Source organism: Gopherus evgoodei, chromosome 12, assembly GCF_007399415.2.
Source record: "Gopherus evgoodei ecotype Sinaloan lineage chromosome 12, rGopEvg1_v1.p, whole genome shotgun sequence".
Taxonomy (NCBI): domain Eukaryota; kingdom Metazoa; phylum Chordata; order Testudines; family Testudinidae; genus Gopherus; species Gopherus evgoodei.
Window position 1 is genome coordinate 8,059,311 of NC_044333.1, and position 18,206 is coordinate 8,077,516.

At 48.3% G+C, this 18,206-nt stretch overlaps 1 protein-coding gene across 3 annotated transcripts in view; it reads right to left on the reverse strand.

The window, feature by feature from the left end:
* CPNE2 (copine 2) overlaps positions 1 to 18,206 on the reverse strand; it is a 179,835-nt gene that overhangs the window by 24,041 nt on the left and 137,588 nt on the right. For all 3 annotated transcript variants that reach the window (XM_030581443.1, XM_030581445.1, XM_030581444.1), the window contains exons 13-14: positions 12,968 to 13,019; positions 7,103 to 7,236 (exon numbers count right to left, since the gene is read on the reverse strand). In XM_030581443.1, the coding sequence (XP_030437303.1) occupies positions 7,103 to 7,236; positions 12,968 to 13,019 (186 nt within the window). The remainder of the gene's footprint in view (positions 1 to 7,102; positions 7,237 to 12,967; positions 13,020 to 18,206) is intronic.

Here is an 18,206-nt window from a genome sequence, read left to right on the forward strand (position 1 = left end):
GTACCAGCCAGGCAAACAGCTGCTTTGGACCTGGTTTGTTCAGGAGCCTCACATTTGAGTGGGGCTTTGCACCCCAGGACCTCATCCTCAGCACTGGGGCTGTAAGGGGAGGGACTCTGTGGTAACCACTCTAGTCTTCAAATGCCACAACACATGGGCTGATTCACTCCCCAACAAAAGAATCTCATGAATTGTAAGAACCTTGGCAGCACAGTGGGGTTTTCCTCCCTCTAAAGCAAGGGTGTCAAACTCATTTGGAGGTAAGATTCCAGGTTTAATTATAGCCTGTGGGCCAGAATACAGACTCAGGCCTTCATTCTTCCCCAGCGGCTTCCTCACGGATGTCAGGGGGAGGATTTCAGAGAGATTAAGGGGAGAACATAGGCTTCACCTAGTGAACAAGTTGTCATTTATTATTTATCCAGGACCTCATCGTCCCATTAGGCATCACTCGGTGAGAAGATCTGCTCCCCTTTCGGTTATCGCTGCTCCTGCCTTTTGCTTCTCTCCCTGACTCTTTCCCCCTCCGTCTTTCCAAGCTGTACGTCTCCTTCCCTGCCAGGAACTCCCTCCCTACCACTGGAGGGCTCCATTCCCACCCCTTTTCAGTGACCAGCCACGGAACAGTCAGCATTAACCATAAGTTTATCGGACTCTAGAGCGGACACTCCAAGCTGATTAACAGGGGAGCTCACGCCCAAGCCATTGTTTCAGGCTGTCTGCAGACTCAAGCAGACGTGACATTGGTTTTCACTCCCTTCACATCTTGAAAGTTCACTCTGCAGTCAGGAAGGCTACAAACGGTATTTGCAAACGAAAGCCGAGGCTCTGCAGAGTGCAGGTCATAGAGGCCACATCAACACCCCACACAGGCTGGTCCCAGCACTGCCCACAGGGCCTGTGCTTGACAGCTCTAATGCATGTTGATATGCGCACGTGTGATGGAGTGTGCCCCCCACCCTAGCCTAGGAAGGATTAATGAAGCTGAGAAGGGGCCAATTAAGTGGATAGGCTACACCTTAGGGGAATTAGGTGGGCTAGGTAACCTTGGGTTGATGATGAGAAGGAACAGGTGGGGCTATTAAAGAGATATTGAAACTGGAAAAGGCACAGAAAAGGGCAACAACAATGATTAGGGGAATGGAACCGATTCCTTATGAAGAGAGATTAATAAGATTGGGACTGTTCAGCTTGGAAAAGAGAAAACCAAGGGGGGATATGATAGAGGTCTATAAAATCATGACTGGTATGGAGAAAGGGAATAAGGAAGTGTTATTTACTCCTTCTAACGGGAGAACTAGAGGTCAGCAAATGACATTAATAGACAGCTGGTTTAAAACAAACAAAAGGAAGTATTTCTTCACACAATGCACAGTCAACCTGTGGAACTCCTTGCCAGAAGATGTTGTGAAGGCCAAGCCTATAACAGTGTTCAAAAAAGAACTAGATAAATTCAGGCAGGTCCATCAGTGGCTATTAGCCAGGATGGGCAGGATGGTGTCCCTAGCCTCTGTTTGCCAGAAGCTGGGAATGGGTGACAGGGGATGGATCACTCAATGATTCCCTGTTCTGTTCATTCCCTCTGGGGCACCTGGCATTGGCCACTGTTGGAAGACAGGATACTGGGCTAGATGGACCTTTGGTCTGACTACAACATGGCCGTCTTTACGTTATAGAAAGCTAGGAGGTCAGCAGCAGAAATGGGGCTGCAGTGAAGGAGTCTGCAGCCACTCTCTGGATACTAGACAGGGAAGGAAGGGAACCCAGGGGGAGTGTAGAAACCCCCAGGGTTCCAGGCCCTGAGGGAAGGGTATATCAAGAAGGGTGATGGAGCAAAAGCCTGAGAGTGGCGGTGTAGGAAAGGCTCAGGGAAACGACAGCAAAGTGGGACATTGCAGACTTCAGCCACTATCAGAGGGTCCCTGATCTGGAACCCAGAGTAGAGGATGGGCCTGGGGTCCCCTACCAAACACTGGGGAAGTGGCATAGTCAGGGCAGTGAGGGAGAAGTCAGCCATTTTGGATGGAAAAACTAACAACCCCTGGAAGGCAAAAAAGCACATTGACCTGGCTGGAGGGCTAAGCTATGAAGGGAGAGCACCCTGTGTAACAGAGTGAGAGAGAAGTGGCCGGGATCCCGAATAGGCGGCAAGAGGAGGTGTCGGACAGGGAAGGAGCTAATCCCCAGAGCAACTAGGAGGAAGCACTCTAGTGGGGATGGCACCCAGTGACAACATGTAGCACTGTCTCCCCATTCTTACGTAAGGGGGCGGGCCCACCCACCAGCCAGCGCATCAAGTGAAGCTCCCACTGGTGTCAATAGCTCAATCCCTTGCCCCAGGGATGCATTTACTGCTCCAACAAAACAGTTCAAAACATTAATCGAAACAGGTGAAGCAGGCCCTGCTACCTCGCCTCTCCTAAGGCCTCTTCCCTAGAAGCTTCTGCTGGTGCCTACACAGCAGCAGGTATCCCAGCCAGGTCTTTCGCCTAGCTAGTGGGGCGAGCCCCTTTCTGCAGCTGTTCTCCTGAAGCAACCCTCCCTTCCCCACACAGATTTCCATCTCACATGAGCTACCGGCTGCTCTTATGAGGACTGGGTCATCTTCAGCCCTTCCCTGGTCCCTGGCCTCACAGCATCAGCTGATTAGTGTCAGATGGGGCTGGGCTCAACTTCCCTTGTGGGACAGGCACCCTGGGACAGGCCCACTACAGGATATCAGGCTAGACTGACCTGAAGCACCTAAGAGCTCCAAAGTTGTTCTTGGTGCACAGGATAGTTCAGTCTGATAACAAGTGTGGGATTCCAATGCATTAGAAACTGGTTCACACCCATCCGCTTGCAGTCCTGTGATTCCCTCCATTTTAGGCCAGGATTTTATTTCAGCTGCATGCATCTCTTTAAATTACCACATTCCTCCCAGCCCTTCCTTCCTACCTGCTTAAACAGAAAGTAATCTGCAAAACCTGGCCTCTTAAACCATGCTGAAGTCCTGGTACAGTCTCTTCAGAATGAGACAGAAACTCACGTGCTAATGAAACAGAGCGGATTCATGAGGGCCATCCTCAGAGATAACAAGCAGCTTTTTGGCATGTGTGTGTAAACAGTCTGATGGGCTAATTAATCAGGACTTCCGGGATTATAGAGTGACTTGAAGCATCATTTTGGAACTGGGTTGCTGGCACAGAATCGGCAGTTTGCCCACATGACTTAAAAAACCGTAAATAAAGATGTCGAATATTTTTCTGACTTTACAGGGATTTTTTTTTTAATTGTCCCTCAGCTCAAGGCTCACGTTCAATCACAGACCATGTCAACATCAGCAGGGTCAGAGACAAAAACATCTCAGCTACTGAGCAGCGATCTGTACATATTGAGTGTACTGTTCAGTGGAATTTCCTTGCAAAGGAAATAAACAGGTTGTTCCCACTTTGTGGCTTCTTTATGATATCTGAAGACCTGAACTGTGTTATAAAACTAAAGATTTCTTTGTTGATTGCTTTTCACCTTTGGTATAACAAATCTTCCCTGGAAGACCCAGAGAACTGGAGTGGGAGCCTTCTCTGCCCTTAACTGGAAAGGTGAGAAAGCTGAATCTTTAACAAAGATTTTCCTCCTAACTGTGTTGTGTGTTGGAGCTAAATAAACCAAAGAGTTTAAAAACCCATCTGAATAAGAATTTCTTCTCTGTCCAGTTGCTCAGGTTCCAATTGTTACATCATGATCTTACTAGTACTCCAGTCAGCTACAGGACAGGAGAGGTAAGACCAGTGTAAGACAGAAGCAGGAGACATTTTTGTTTTAAAAGCAACAAAAGACACCTTGCAGGCCTTGCACTAATGACGTGCACTACTCTCTCTCAAAGGTGCGTCGCTCGACAACTCACATATTGTGTGGAATTAACTGGGGATCCTTCTAGGCCTTGTGAAAAGAAACAGCTCAACTCTATGCAAAGCCAGAGTGCTTCAAAAGGACATTGTAGGATTTGGAGCTCATGGAAAACAAACAACTGAAGACACTTGTTGGAGCCAATGCCAGAACCAGATCAGCTATGAGCACTGGCCCTTTCTGTTAAAGCCAATGAGAGTTGGTCTCTTGCAGGCCCAGGCCCATACTCATAGATTCAAGAACTGGAAGGGACCTTGAGAGGTCATTGAGTCCAGCCCCTTGCCCTCATGGCAGGACCAAATACTGTCTAGACCATCCCAGATAGACATTTATCTAACCTACTCTTAAATATCTCCAGAGATAGAGATTCCACAACCTCCCTAGGCAATTTATTCCAGTGTTTAACCACCCTGACAGTTAGGGACTTTTTCCTAATCACAGAATATCAGGGTTGGAAGGGACCTCAGAAGGTTATCTAGTTCAACCCCCTGCTCAAAGCAGGACCAATCCCCAGATTTTTGCCCCAGATCCCTACATGGCCCCCTCAAGGATTGAACTCACAACTCTGGGTTTAGCGGACTAATGCTCAAACCATGGAGCTACCCCTTCCCCACAATGTCCAACCTAAACCTCCTTTGCTGCAGTTTAAGCCCTTGCTTCTTGTTCTATCCTAAGAGGCTAAGGTGAACAAGTTTTCTCCCTCCTCCTTATGATAACCTTTTAGATACCTGAAAACTGCTATCAGGTCCCCTCTCAGTCTTCTCGTTTCCAAACTAAACAAACCCAATTCTTTCAGCCTTCCTTCACAGATCATGTTCTCAAGACTTTAATCATTCTTGTTGCTCTTCTCTGGACCCTCTCCAATTTCTCCACATCTTTCTTGAAATGCGGTGCCCAGAACTGGACATAATACTCTAATTGAGGCCTGACCAGCACAGAGTAGAGCGGAAGAATGACTTCTCATGTCTTGCTCACAACACACCGGTTAATGCATCCCAGAATCACGTTTGCTTTTTTTGCAAGAGCATCACACTGTTGACTCATATTTAGCTTGTATACTATAACCCCTAGATCCCTTTCTGCCATACTCCTTCCTAGACAGTCTCTTCCCATTCTGTATGTGTGAAACTGATTGTTCCTTCCTAAGTGGAGCACTTTGCATTTGTCTTTGTTAAACTTCATCCTGTTTACCTCAGACCATTTCTCCAATTTGTCCAGATCATTTTGAATTATGACCCCAACCTCCAAAGCTATTGTACAGGTTTCTCATAGTGCTGCCACTGCACCTCAGTTCTGTCCTCCAGTCCACTCCCTCACAGTAACACATCGTGGTTCTGACTCCGCAGTCCCGGGGGCTCTCCTGAAGCACAAACTGCTAAGCATGCTATGCAGTGCCATGGGGCAATCTGTTGTGGGGCCAGCCACACATTAGGGAGGGGATCCAGACTACTATCACTTTGTGCCCCCACCAGGAATGAACTCACGGAGCTCCAAAGGCAGAAAGCTGGTGGACTTACCCCACGCCAGGCTGCCTCACCCCTCCCCACCCCCCATAAGAACCCAGGTGGTCCATCACTTGACTCATTCTTCCTGGGTAAGCTGCAGTGCTGCCTGTTTGACCACAGCATACAAAACACAGGAGCCCGAAAGCCCAGCTCCCAGACACAAAACACCGTTCTACACCTGAATGATAAGGAATCCGGTGGCACCTTAAAGACTAACAGGTTTATTTGGGCATAAGCTTTCGGGGGAAAAAAACCTCAAGGTGCCACCAGACTCCTTGTTGTTTTTGTGGATACAGAATAACATGGCTACCCCTTGATGTTCTACACTAGGAAAAACAGGCCCTGTATTAAACACCACTAGCCCTCCCACTCTGCAGTCTATTCCATGGACCAATCGTCTCCTCCTCTCCTGCCTATTATGCTCATCTCAGCGTTACTGGAGCACTTGTGTTTGAATGACACCTATTCAAATGAGGGGCACGGGGAAAAAGTAGGGTTCCTTATTTTAGATGAATCATCCTTACGGTGTAGCCTATCCGTGGGCAATACATATTCCTCATCTGTAAGCTGTAGCAATTAACACATTTCCCATTGACTCCCACTAACTTTTAATGGGAGCAAAATTAACACTGACACTGAATGCTTTTCCAAACCTCACCCACGGAGTTTAACCTAGGAAATGACTCAAACTATTATGTCAATAAATAAATCACACATTTGTTTGCCAGTGTGTTACGGGCACTGGAAAAAAAACAGTCAATCAGATGCCTGGCCCAGTGGCTGCAGTGCCAGCTTGGGATTTGGGAGACTCAGGCTGAGTTCCCTGCTCTGGTACAGACCTTGGACGAGACACTTGGCCTCTCTGTGTCACAGGCCCCCGTCTGGCAATGGGGATAAAAGCGCTGCCCTACCTCACAGGATGTTGAGAGGTTCTCAAGCGCTATGACAGTGAGATAAGTACCTAGGATAAACTGCATCTCTTCACTCGCCTGAAAACACACATGGCACAAGAGGAAGAAGGATGGCCCCGAGTTACTAAACTGGGGCTCGGGAGTTCAATTCTGTGTTCAATTCTTGGCTTTGCCACTGATTCCCTGTGTGTTTGGGTGAGTTGCTTAATGTCCTTGAGCCTCAGTTCCCCATTTGTATTATGGAGAGAACAACACTTCCTTACCACCCAGGGGCATAGAGCTTAATTCCGTGGTGCCTACAAGATGCTCAACTGTTGCAGTAACAGAGGCTGCAAGTCCCTGAACAGAGCCTCAAACTCCTAGTAGTCGCCGAATTCCATTGTATCTTGCCTTTGTCATTGTATCACTGCATCTGCCTTTGTCATGAACCTACAGCAACAGGTCTTACTAAAATCAACAATGTTTAAACATACCTGAAATTACTTCTTCCCCAGATATAGCTGTTCCATGCCTTTAACGGCGAGACATCCCATCAGCTTTTAAACAGAGCTAGTTACTGGCCTGTTGGCTAAGATCAAGCCTGGTATGTATCACTGACACAATACATCTGCTACCAAAGGACCAAAGCCTGTGTATGCAAGGAACGGATTAAGTTATCTAATAGGTCTTTTTTATCTTGCACTTCTCTGATCCTGTGCCCTCTAGGAGATAACAAGATGGTAAGCTTAATGAGTCTTGCTTTGAAATTCCAAGCCAATGCAGCGCTACAGATAAACGGACAGACACTTGTTAACTTACTGCTGCAAACTTCTGCTGCGTAGCCTGGGCAGCAAACCGAGCCACGTGATTGACAATGGGAGAGAAGTTGGTTGGTCCGTAGAAGCGTATGTGAGGCAGACAGGCTGAGTATGCTTGGACAATGCCTTCCACTCCTTAAAGAGAACCAGACAAACCAGACATTAACTAGACAGCCTCCCAGCTGGCTCCTTGCAGGAACCTTCTCCGTATACATCAAAATGGATTTCAGATACAATGGGCAGAAGCTTGAGATCACTGAAGCTAAATTTCACTTTGCTACTTATCTTACAGCAGCATCTTGTAGCCCCACCAGAGATCTGAGCCTACCTCTGCGAGAGATCATACAAACAGCGCTATACCCTACCATTCAAACAGACAGGGAACAAGTGGTAAGTAAGGGAAACAGACACAGAGAGGTGAAGTTATTTGAGGTCAGTGGCCAGAAGTAGACACTAGGTTTCCAGGTTCTAGTCCAGTACCCTAACCACTGGGCAATACAGCCACAGTCTAACACCAGAGTTTCTTGAAACCACCTGTTGACTTCCTCTGGCATTGTGGATGCTCAGAACTCCAGAAAACAAAGCTTCAAATGTCTTTGGTGTTAAACCTTTTCCAGCAGACACTTGAACCCTTGTGGTTAAGAGAGTGAGCTTCTAATGCCTGAATTCAGATAGGGCTTGCTTTTGGTTTTTGGAAATATACCAAGCCATGTGAAGAATCTGCCTGAGCGGGAACACAAATAAATGCCCAGGGCCGCCCAGAGAATTCAGGGGACCTGGGGTCTTTGGCAGCAGGGGCCCCCCGCCACCGAATTGCCGCCGAAGACCCGGCACTTCGGCAGTGGGAGGTCCTTCCGCTCCAGGACTCGACGCCGAAGACCTGGAGCCGGGGCCGGTGCAACCATTTAGGCGACCGCCGGGGATTTGGGGGGGGGCCATTTTCTTCAGCAGCGACCCCGGCGGCCAAGTCACCGCTGGCATTTAGGTGGAGGGAGCTGGAGCAGGGGAGCGCGGGGAAGACGCCTGCAGCAAGTGTGGGGGGGGCAGCACGCAGGGGAACTTCCAGCCCCAGCTCACCCCTACCCCGCCTCCTCCCTGAGCACGCCGTGGCTGCTTCACTTCTCCCGCCTCCCAGGCTTGCGGCGCCTAAGCTGGTTGGCACTGCAAGCCTGGGAGGCGGGAGAAGTGAAGCAGTGCCGGCGTGCTTGGGGTGCTCGTGCGTGGAGCAGGGGTGAGCTGGGGTGGGGGGGTGCCTCAGGGTGGGGAGTGGGGAGCTGCCGCAAGGAGGGCGCCTCAGGGTGGAGAGTGGGGATCTGCCACAAGGGGGGCGCCTCAGGGTGGAGGTGGGGGAGCTGCCGCAAGGGGGGCGCCTCAGGGTGGAGGTGAGGGAGCTGCCACGGGGCGGGGAGGCTCAGGGCGGGGGCGGGTGGGCCCAAGGTGGAAGTTTCACCTAGGGTGCGAAACATCCTTGCACTGGCCCTGCCTGGAGTGGAAGAAGCTCCGGGAGCCCAGGCCCTGTGAGAGTTTTCCAGGGCCCTTGGAGCAAGTGAAGGACTCCATTCCAGGGGCCCGAAAACCTCTCGTGGGGGCCCCTGCAGGGCCCGGGGCCTGGGGAAAATTGCCCCACTTGCCCCCCCCCCGGGCATCCCTGTAAATGCCTTGAAAGAATCTCACCATGCCTAAGAACTGAGACAGCCATAAAGCGGGAAAGTGGTGGAGAGAAGCCGCAGTCACAGGAACAGTCTGGCTGGAAACTTGAACCAAAAAGTTTCACTGAAGTTTTGAAAGTGTTGCTCTGCTCTGTGAGTTACAGGAGGCTCTTCTGCTTTCATTACTGATAGCTCTGCTTAGGGGTGTACATGCTGGTCAGCACATTAGACTAGGGATACAGGACTGCCTCAGCTCAGGCTAGGCAAGGAAAGAATCCATCCCTGGAGCGGACTCCTTACTGACCGTTTGCCATGAGAGATCGTACGATAAGGATTACATTGGTCTATCCCTACCACGTCCGTTGTCTGAACTCTCCCACCAGCTTGCAGGGCACTTCTATGGTTGCCAGCAGATTTACAAACTCAGGTTATGCAAGTGGCTTGGATTACTGTATTCTCTCTTGTTGCCTTAGTTAGCCGAGAAAAATGTTTTTTTAAAAAAGTTCCTCACTTCTGAAATAACGAGGCCAACTTCTGCTCTGCAACATGGGTGCAAAGCGAGCTGGAATTTCAAAAGGGAGCCACCCACTCACATCAGAGGACCGAATATGGCTTTAAACTCAATGCTCTGCTAACATGCAACGCCCAACTCTGTGGCCGGACAGGAAGCAAGAATCTAAGCCGCTTGGACAAGCGACTGTTATAGTGCTCAAATGGAAATATCTAGGAGTAAAGACACACAAAAAGGAAACACACAGGCTATTTCATGCCTGTAGCTTCAGACCACTAGCTGATGGCACCGCCTTCCAGCCTGACTGGAACAGTGTGACGCCGATTCCCTCGAGGGTCATCTGTGCTCTGATCACCTAGGAGACCAGCCTCCGCCAAAGTCTTTGCACAGATGCAAGACATGAATGTGGCCACACTGAGAGGTTCGTTTCCAACCGTGTCCTGAACTCTCAGCTCCATTCTTTTCCATCCCTTCACCTCTCTTTTAAAGTACACTCATGCAAAAGTTACAGCTATCTGTCTCTCTCTCACACACACACACACACACACACACACACACACACACACACACACACACACACACACAGAGATTTTGAAGACAGAACAAATATCAACTGGAACTAATCATTTTCTCTCCCCTTCTTACTGATGGGTTAAGGCTTTGGCTCCAAAGAATGGGGCAGGGCAGCTAGGGTGGGTGTGGGTAGGTTGGATCACTTGGTGATTACCTGTTAGGTTCACTGTCTCTGGGGCACCTGGCATTGGCCACTGTCAGAAAAGAGTATCTTGGCTAGATGGACCTTTGGTCTGACCCAGTAGGGCCATTCTTATGTTTGAATATAGCTGATTCCAAGTGATAAATTATTACAGTAGAGTCACGGTGGGCCCAGCTGCCATATGCATAATTTCAGCTACCAGCAGGACCCCTAATCTGCAACCACCTTCATGCATGAGGGCTGCTGTGCCTTGCCTGGAGAATCAGTGGAGTCGACAGGGCTCCCCTTTAAGCACAGCAATCTGCCTGCATGCAAGAAGTTGCAGGATCTGGGTCTAAGTGTCTATTTTAAATGACTCAGATGCTCAACTCTCATGAAAGTCAATGGGATTTGTGCTCCTCAGTCACTTAGATGCTCTTGAAAATCCCACCTGTAATACAGCGGGAGGAAACCCCCGAGCCTGCTACAGTTTGAAGTAAGTTTTGGCAAGCTTTCAATTTACCAAATATGTTGCTATGACTGCCAAGAAAACCTTCCAAGTGTGCACAGAGCAGAATGGATGCTGTGGTACCTGCCTGAGTCTGCAACAATCGCTCTGAGAGGTCTGAACTGCCCTGTTCATTTCAGTGGGGGTGTTAACACTTAACCCTAATTGTGACACTAAACCCTTTTATAAAATATAAAACTTTGATATTCAGTTGTGCACCTAATTTATGCACAGAATTACTGTGATTGTATATGTAAACTGGGTAATTCCATGCGAAAATGAGCAAACGCAGAGCAGAAACACAGCACTAGTTCTAAGAGGTCTGGCACTATTTTCTCTCATTTTATGAATGAAAGGTTTAGCGTCAGATTCTTCCCTTTGATATTTGTGAAAGCGTCCCATTGTTACCTCCACTGTGCTTCAAGGGTAGTATAATGGCATAATCTGACATAATTTGGCTCTTTCCACAGAATGAGTTTGATATCCACTTCCGAATAGAAAGAGAACTGTCTGAACATGACCCAGTGCAGTGCTGTCCGAGTCTGCACATATAGCCCGGAGCGTAGCAAGGACGTCAGATCCAGAGATTCCTCTCAGATGGATGTTGAATCTGAAGCCTACTGATGACAATTTAAACTATTTCACAGTTTCTGCTGAAACATTCCCAGTCAGCTTTTTCTTGCAGAGAGGAATGTTCAACTGTGAATGGCACTCCAGAACAATGCAATCAACACCACCCATGGCCAATCGGATCCGTGCTATCTTCAGATGCCCCATTTCCAGGGAAATTCACCTCCCCCCTTTTGATTTAAGGCAATTTATCATGAATAGAAGATAGGGCATAATGTGGCAACCTAAAATTTATTATGTCATTACCAAGAGGTAATAAGGACTCGTGCCACCCAAGCATGTATGTCAAATAGTACTTCAACCATTATTCTGTGCATATGCACAGACATGCAAATAGAGCATAATATCTTGCATTGTTCTGTTTACCAATCAGAGAAATGTATTCCCATTTAATCTAAATGTTTAGTACTGGTTTAACAGTCTGATAAATGGCTATACTAGCACAAGAGGTTTATGGAGGATACCAGCACTGTGGTTCTGCAGAGTTACAATTATTAACATCACTGTCCAGCAACATCTGTTGTAGGTACTTATCTGTCCCCCATTACCAGAACATCTGAGTACCACAGTCTCACTATATATCCCCAGGAGGTAGGGTGGTGCTGTTATCAGATTATCCCATTAGCAGATGGGAAACTGAGGGATTAAGTGACTTGCCCAGGGCAGCCTGTGGCAGAGGTGGGAATTGAACCTGGGTCTCATGAGTACTAGACTGGTGCCCTAATCACTGGACCACCTTCCCTCTCTCCAGCCAGCAGAAGCAGGACTATCAGTCTTGTCAAGTCGTTATCTCCATCCTCCACCCCTGCCAGTACGCCCGCCTGGAGGCACAGCCTCAGGGAGGAGACAGAGTTCTAGTTCCAGGTGACCGTGGGCCAAGTCACTTTGCCTCTCTTTGCCTCAGTTTCCCCCATCTGTAATAACAGAAGTAATATTGACCCACGATTACAAAGCTGAGCAAGTGCACTGTGGAGACACATGGGCTAACCCTGTAAAGAGTTAAGTGGAACCTGGATATTAGATTACTTTAATCCAATTTATTAGACCAGGTCTACACTGCAGATCTGGATCGGTATAACAACATTGCCCAAGGGTGTAAAAAATCCACACCCGTGAGCGACGCAGTTACACCAACCTAACCCGCCGTGTAGACAGCGCTACGCTGATGGAAGAGCTTCTCCCATCGACATAGCTACCGCCTCTCGGGGAGGTGGATTAATTACGCTGGCGGGAGAAGCTCTCCCATCAAGGCAAGACATCTTCACATAAGTGCTGCAGCTGTGATGATGCAGCATTTTAAGTGTAGACCTGCCTTTGGTCTGTATTATTTAGCTGGCAAACTCCATACGTTGTTACAAGTGCCTAGGACATCGGGCCCCTGGTCTGTGAATGCTACCGTAATACAAATAAAGAACAGTACCATAGAAAGCTCTCTGACAAATCAGGACAATGGGATAGTGACTTAGTGAAGTAGGTACAGTACAAATACTAGAGGTGTTCTCTGCAAGTACAAGGGGCTGAGAGAGCTCACTTGAGATTGTCCTAGTTTTTGCTAAGACCTGTGTTATGCAGGAGCTCAGACTGGAGGATCAAAATGGTCCCTTCTGGCTTTAAATCTATCATGGGATCTGTGAAAGTCACTGTAACCAAATTTCAACTTCAAGAGGACTTGTAAAAGTACAGGAGGCACGCAGTGCTCTTTGTTCTATGAGCCTCCAGGACGCTGCACTGCTCGAACACAGGTTGTTCCGAAGACTTAGTTAGGACCTGCTCCACTGCTCTTTGGAAGACACCACAGGGGAGGTAACAAGTCCTAGTAGTCAGTAAATACAGGTCCCCAAGCCGGAAAGGTCTGGGCCCACGTATGTACTTACCAGAACAGAATGGGTTGGTGGGGTTGAAGTTAATGGCAAATTCGTGCGATACCTGGGGGAGGAAAAAACAAAACAACCCAAATTGATATGGGAACTATGCACAGAGTGGGGTTTCTGGCAATAGGCTTGGCAAAAGAACGTAAGGCAGTTTTTGGGTCTGATGGGCAGAACTCCCCTACACTCCCCAAAGGGAGTCTTGCTTTGTTTTGGCAGTGTCACCGATTTATTAATTCTCCATGCTGGGTCTGCAACATTTCCTATGCCCCCAGCTATGCCAAGTGTAGGAAAAGTGAAAACTAACACAGGCAGACTTCAGTAGCTTTGGGGGACTGGGATAGTTTCTTTTGCCTTAAGGCCTTTTGACTAAATCTCTGCTCAAATTCCTGTGAAACTGGGATTCCCATCACTAATTCCTTAGTGAATAGGAAGAAACTGGGTGTGTCCATATTGCTTCCCTTTGCCTACCTGGAGGATGAGCACAGGGAGAAAGGCCCAGATCCTCAAAAGGTGTTCAGGCACCTAGCCCCATTGACCTCAGTGGGAGCTAGACACCTACATAATCGTTGAGGATGTGGGCAGAGCCGCGGAGCCAGGCCAATCTGCTGGCACATCTCTCACAAACCCCACCAAGAATCAAACTCGCTAGAAGAAGTGACTTCAATTCCATGTAAAGTCACAAAAGGCTCAAACAACGTTAATCACATGACACAACGTCCTACTTGTAGACACCGTCCCTGTTCCCCATCCCTTTGCAAGCTGGCACTGCAGAGCAGGTGACAGAGGTAACCCCTGGAATTGCTGGGACTGGCTTTCCCAACCGTCAAGGAAAATACTTAAGGAAGCCCACCTTCCTAGGCAGCAGCAAGAGACACTCAAGGTCTTCAGGCAACTGACACCATGTGGGAGGAATTATTCACCTCTCTGGAAATGGGGAGATGCTTTCAAAATGGGATTCCTTGGGACGCTGGCAACTGAAGAGTGCCTGGCGTTTCCTATCAGTTATGTGGCGGCTCAGCCCAGCCATTTGCAAAATTAATAGTGATGCTAATTGCAAAGCTCTCCTCAGGAAGCTACTCCCAGCATCAATTACATGAAGAGACGCTTGCTTTTATTGCTCCTAGTAATTCTGCTCATGCCTTATGAATGAAAGACTCAGGAAGCGGGCTCCCCGGGGAGTGCACAAGCATGAGAGCACGATGTATCCCAGAGTGATAGGAACAGTCGATGAAAAGCAGACGGAGCCAGGTCTCAGTGCCCATCTCTGCCATTCCAGTGTAGAAGATTTGCTCAGCAGCTCTGGACTGGTGATTGCCAGAAACCACTGCCCTGTTTCCTGGAACAATTCCACTGAAATGCCCTGGTGATACGTGCAAAGGATCCTAAGGCCCATCAGGGAAAGACCCGAAGTGAGGGACAGAGTGGGAAGTGATGCTATGAAAGAGGCTGGGAACCCTTGCAGTAGCAGATGCTTTGAATTAATCAGCATGTACTGTTCTCTGATGAGGCCTAAAGAAATCGGAAGAGAGGAGTGACTCTTTGAGACCCACTAACAATCTCACTATGCAGATTGGACACTCTGGATACTACAGAGACTCTCAGATTAGACAGATCAGCAGCAGAGAGATGCACCACTTTCTTTAGCCTAACTGCTACCGGAGAGTGCAATGCATTGGTTCTAGTACAAGGGCTGGGCTACAACTCGGGATCTCGTTAACGAGCTCTGCCAGTGATTTGCTGTGGGTGAGCAATTCACTTAGGGCTTAACTGTCAAACTCAGAGGAGAAAATGTAGGCACCTAAATAACTAGTCTGACTAGCAGCAGTGCTGAGCATCCCCAACTCCCTTTTTCAACACTTCTGACAATTAGGCCGGTTATTTAGGCCACTGATCTCAGGTGCCCAAATATGAAGATGCAGCCTCAGTTTACCAGCGACATTGGGGATAATAAATCCCCCATCTCTTATTGGTTTTGAGGGTTAATTAATGTATGCAAAGTGCCTTGATATCCTCAGACAGAGGGTGCTGCATTCCACAAATATTAATAAAACCAGTGAAATAAACCTTAAGTTTCAAGGGAAGTTAGCATTAACTATCCCTGTATAGGACACAAAAATTTTCCAGACTGTCAAGGAAATATAGATCTCTCTGCTTCACCATGTCCCCCATCTCCACTTAAAATACATGCTATCTAGAGAATAAGACAATTTCCCTTTTTTGGAAGATTCGGTGGAAAAAAACTCCTAGAACTCTTTTCTGCGTTTAAAGCCGATTAGCTGTTGCACAAGGTAACATTACCATTTCCTCTCTGGGGCTCTTCATGCTCGTTTAGGGCAATGAATAATGCTGCCATTCATATGCACAAGCCCTGACCTGGTGACCGAAGCATGTGCCAAATCTTCAGTGACTGGGCTCTGTAATGCGGCTTTCCCTTGGCTGGCAGCGTTCCACACACATTACACACCAGGCCTGTGCACCAGAGAGCACACTGCAAGGTGAAGACGTTACAATGGCAGCATTGTGCACTCAAGACCCTTTCCACTTCTCCAGCCCCCTGATATTTCCCAGTGCAACCCCCCTCCTCTCTTTAAGGGCGTTGGGCTTCCCAGATGAGGAGAACGGATGGCGTAGCCCTTTGCAGAGCCAATCAACAACAGTTCCTTTGGGCTAATTCAGTGCCAGCTGAAGTGAGTGGAAAGCATCCCATTGACTTCAACGGGCTTTGGATCAGACTCCTCAGCTGGTTAGAAGGCCCTGACCCTCCCCCTGCCCCCAGCCGTATGCTGCAGCTCTCCCAGATGAGGAGTATGCTCAGAAATGGAACCAGTCTCTCCCAGCGAGCTGCACAGGGCATTGCTCCCAAACCACTGGGTTAGCTCAGCTGGCAGCAGGGTTGGAAGGGAAGGAGTCAAGGTGCTTCTATAACCCCCTCCCTCCCAACACGACTAGAAACCCTCCTTCTCACAACTCAGGGCTAAAGGTGGGCGCAGCCATCCTAGTTCATTCAGGATGTCTCCAGCAAAAGCACTGTCTTCAGGCAGACAGTGCCTATAAGTGCTGCTTTTAGAGTGGACAAAGGAACACAGCCAGGAAAGATAGCCAGTGGATAAGGTCCAGGACTGGGACTCAGGAGACCTGGGTTCAATTTCTAGCTCGACGGGGACCTTGGGCAAGTCTCAGTTTCCCTAGCTGTAAAATGGGGATCATACTTCTGTTGTCTGGTCTAGGTACACTGCCTTTTTAAGGCACTATTAGTACAAAGCCTCCAAAATCTGATGGAGGCCCTGGGTGCCACTGTAATACCAAGAATAATAAAACAAACAACAACATTTGCTTTGGGAGCCTTCATCTATCAGCTCAGAAATTAAATCAGGTCGGATTCCAGAGTCTACCCGGGAATCCAGATCTCACGCAAGGCATTAAGTGGCATGGGGTTGAGGGATGGGATTTTGAGCAAAAATCCAGCCAATGCCATATACCCTCTGTGTCTTCCCACTGAAGCCTAAACCCACCTGCTTCCTTCTCCCATCTCCGACAGCGAGAAGCCTTGAGGTTCTCCTTCTGGAGACGCTAGAATTTCAAGATGTTCTTTGACATTTCCATTTGTGTGCAAAATATCGTATTCATATTGGTTCTTTGAGAGCATTTGGCAGCGCCATGGCAACAAGCACATCACGGGAACAAAGCATGATTTATATGACTTTTCTCTTTAATGACCTTCCCCATTTCTATTCTGGTCCTCACAGTAGGAGAGTCACACTCCTCTGTGGTCACTTTTAACCTGCTGTATGTACATTTTATTACACGTGCAAGGGGTCTTATGTAAAAATTGACAGAGCGACAGTTGGGGGGCAGGGGGGAAACTCCTATTAGAGAACCTGTCTTAAAACCAGACTGTGGTCTCAGTGAGTAATGGGCATTTTGGTTTTGACTATCAGGAAAATCTGGGCAGAGCAAGTTACATGTGGGAGTCCACACCTGAAGCGGCAGAGGGCTGCAGACCCAAGACTGAAATGAGCAAGGAGCGCTAGAAGAGATGCATAAGGCTCATTTGCCAGAGCTGGGGCCAAAGACCCAGCAATAAAATAGCACAAAGGCTGCAGATCAGGACCGAATGGTCTATTTTCTGGTATCAAAGGTCCAGGGTTCAATACCCAGAGCATCATTATCAACATGGCCACAGTTTTACATCGAGTCAGTGGGAATTAAGGACCCTTCGTTTCCATATATTCAATAAAGGCTTGAATTCTGGAATTCTCCATTCTGAATGTGAAGAGGACTGGAATCCGGACTGTGAAATTATTATTAAGACAGTGCCAGTGCTGGGCTAGGAGTTTTACAAACAGCTATGCAGACTTGGCCCCTGCCCAGATTACATCTCAGCAGTTTGAGCAGCGTGGCAATATTCAGAGAGAAACCAGCACATGATGCATCTGGAGCTTCCATATTCTCTTCAGTCCCATTATGTTTTCAATTTCTGGTTTCTGTCAGTCATAACAACCGGTGGGAGAATTATTCACTGGAAGTTGTTTACGGAGATTTGTCCCACTGAAACTGGTGACATGACAGACAGGAGCGACATGGACTGATGAGGGGGAGATGAATCATTTCCAAGGTGTACACTGAGAACCTGATCTACAGGCAGTCAAATGGCAGTCTGCCTGCATGCAGGCCACAGAATCAGACCCAGCGTGGTCAAAAACCTCACACAGAGAAGTGATGGAGAAAGAAGAGACAAAGGAGGCTGGAGCATATGGTAAGTCAACGTCATGTCACTCAAACACTTCCAGCTACATACCCAAACCGTTCTTCGGAGAGCGTTTCGTTACCAAGCCTTCCTCTCTCGGCTCCACTGGCAACAGAGCAATGTCAGACAGCACACCTCTCCCCTGCCTACCATACCACTCCCACCGTTGTCCTTACTGGAGGAGCTGCACCAGTGCAGAACGGCAGATCCCAGTATTGTAGCTGAAGATTATTGGGTAACTTCAGCAAGAGCAGAAGCCAGCCAGAGCATGCATGGAGCAGGGCACCCTGGCGCTCTCCATAGCACAAGCTACCCATTTGTTGTCAGACTGGACACCAGCTGTTGATGTTCACGGTTGGGGCCCTGTGCATCTCAGCTGAGTTACTTTATCTGTATGGCTGGAGGGAGCAGGGAGGGAAGGGGAACGGAGCCTAGCAATGGCCTGGTCTACACTACAGAGTTAGGTAACTGTGTAAGCGTCCACATTACAATGTA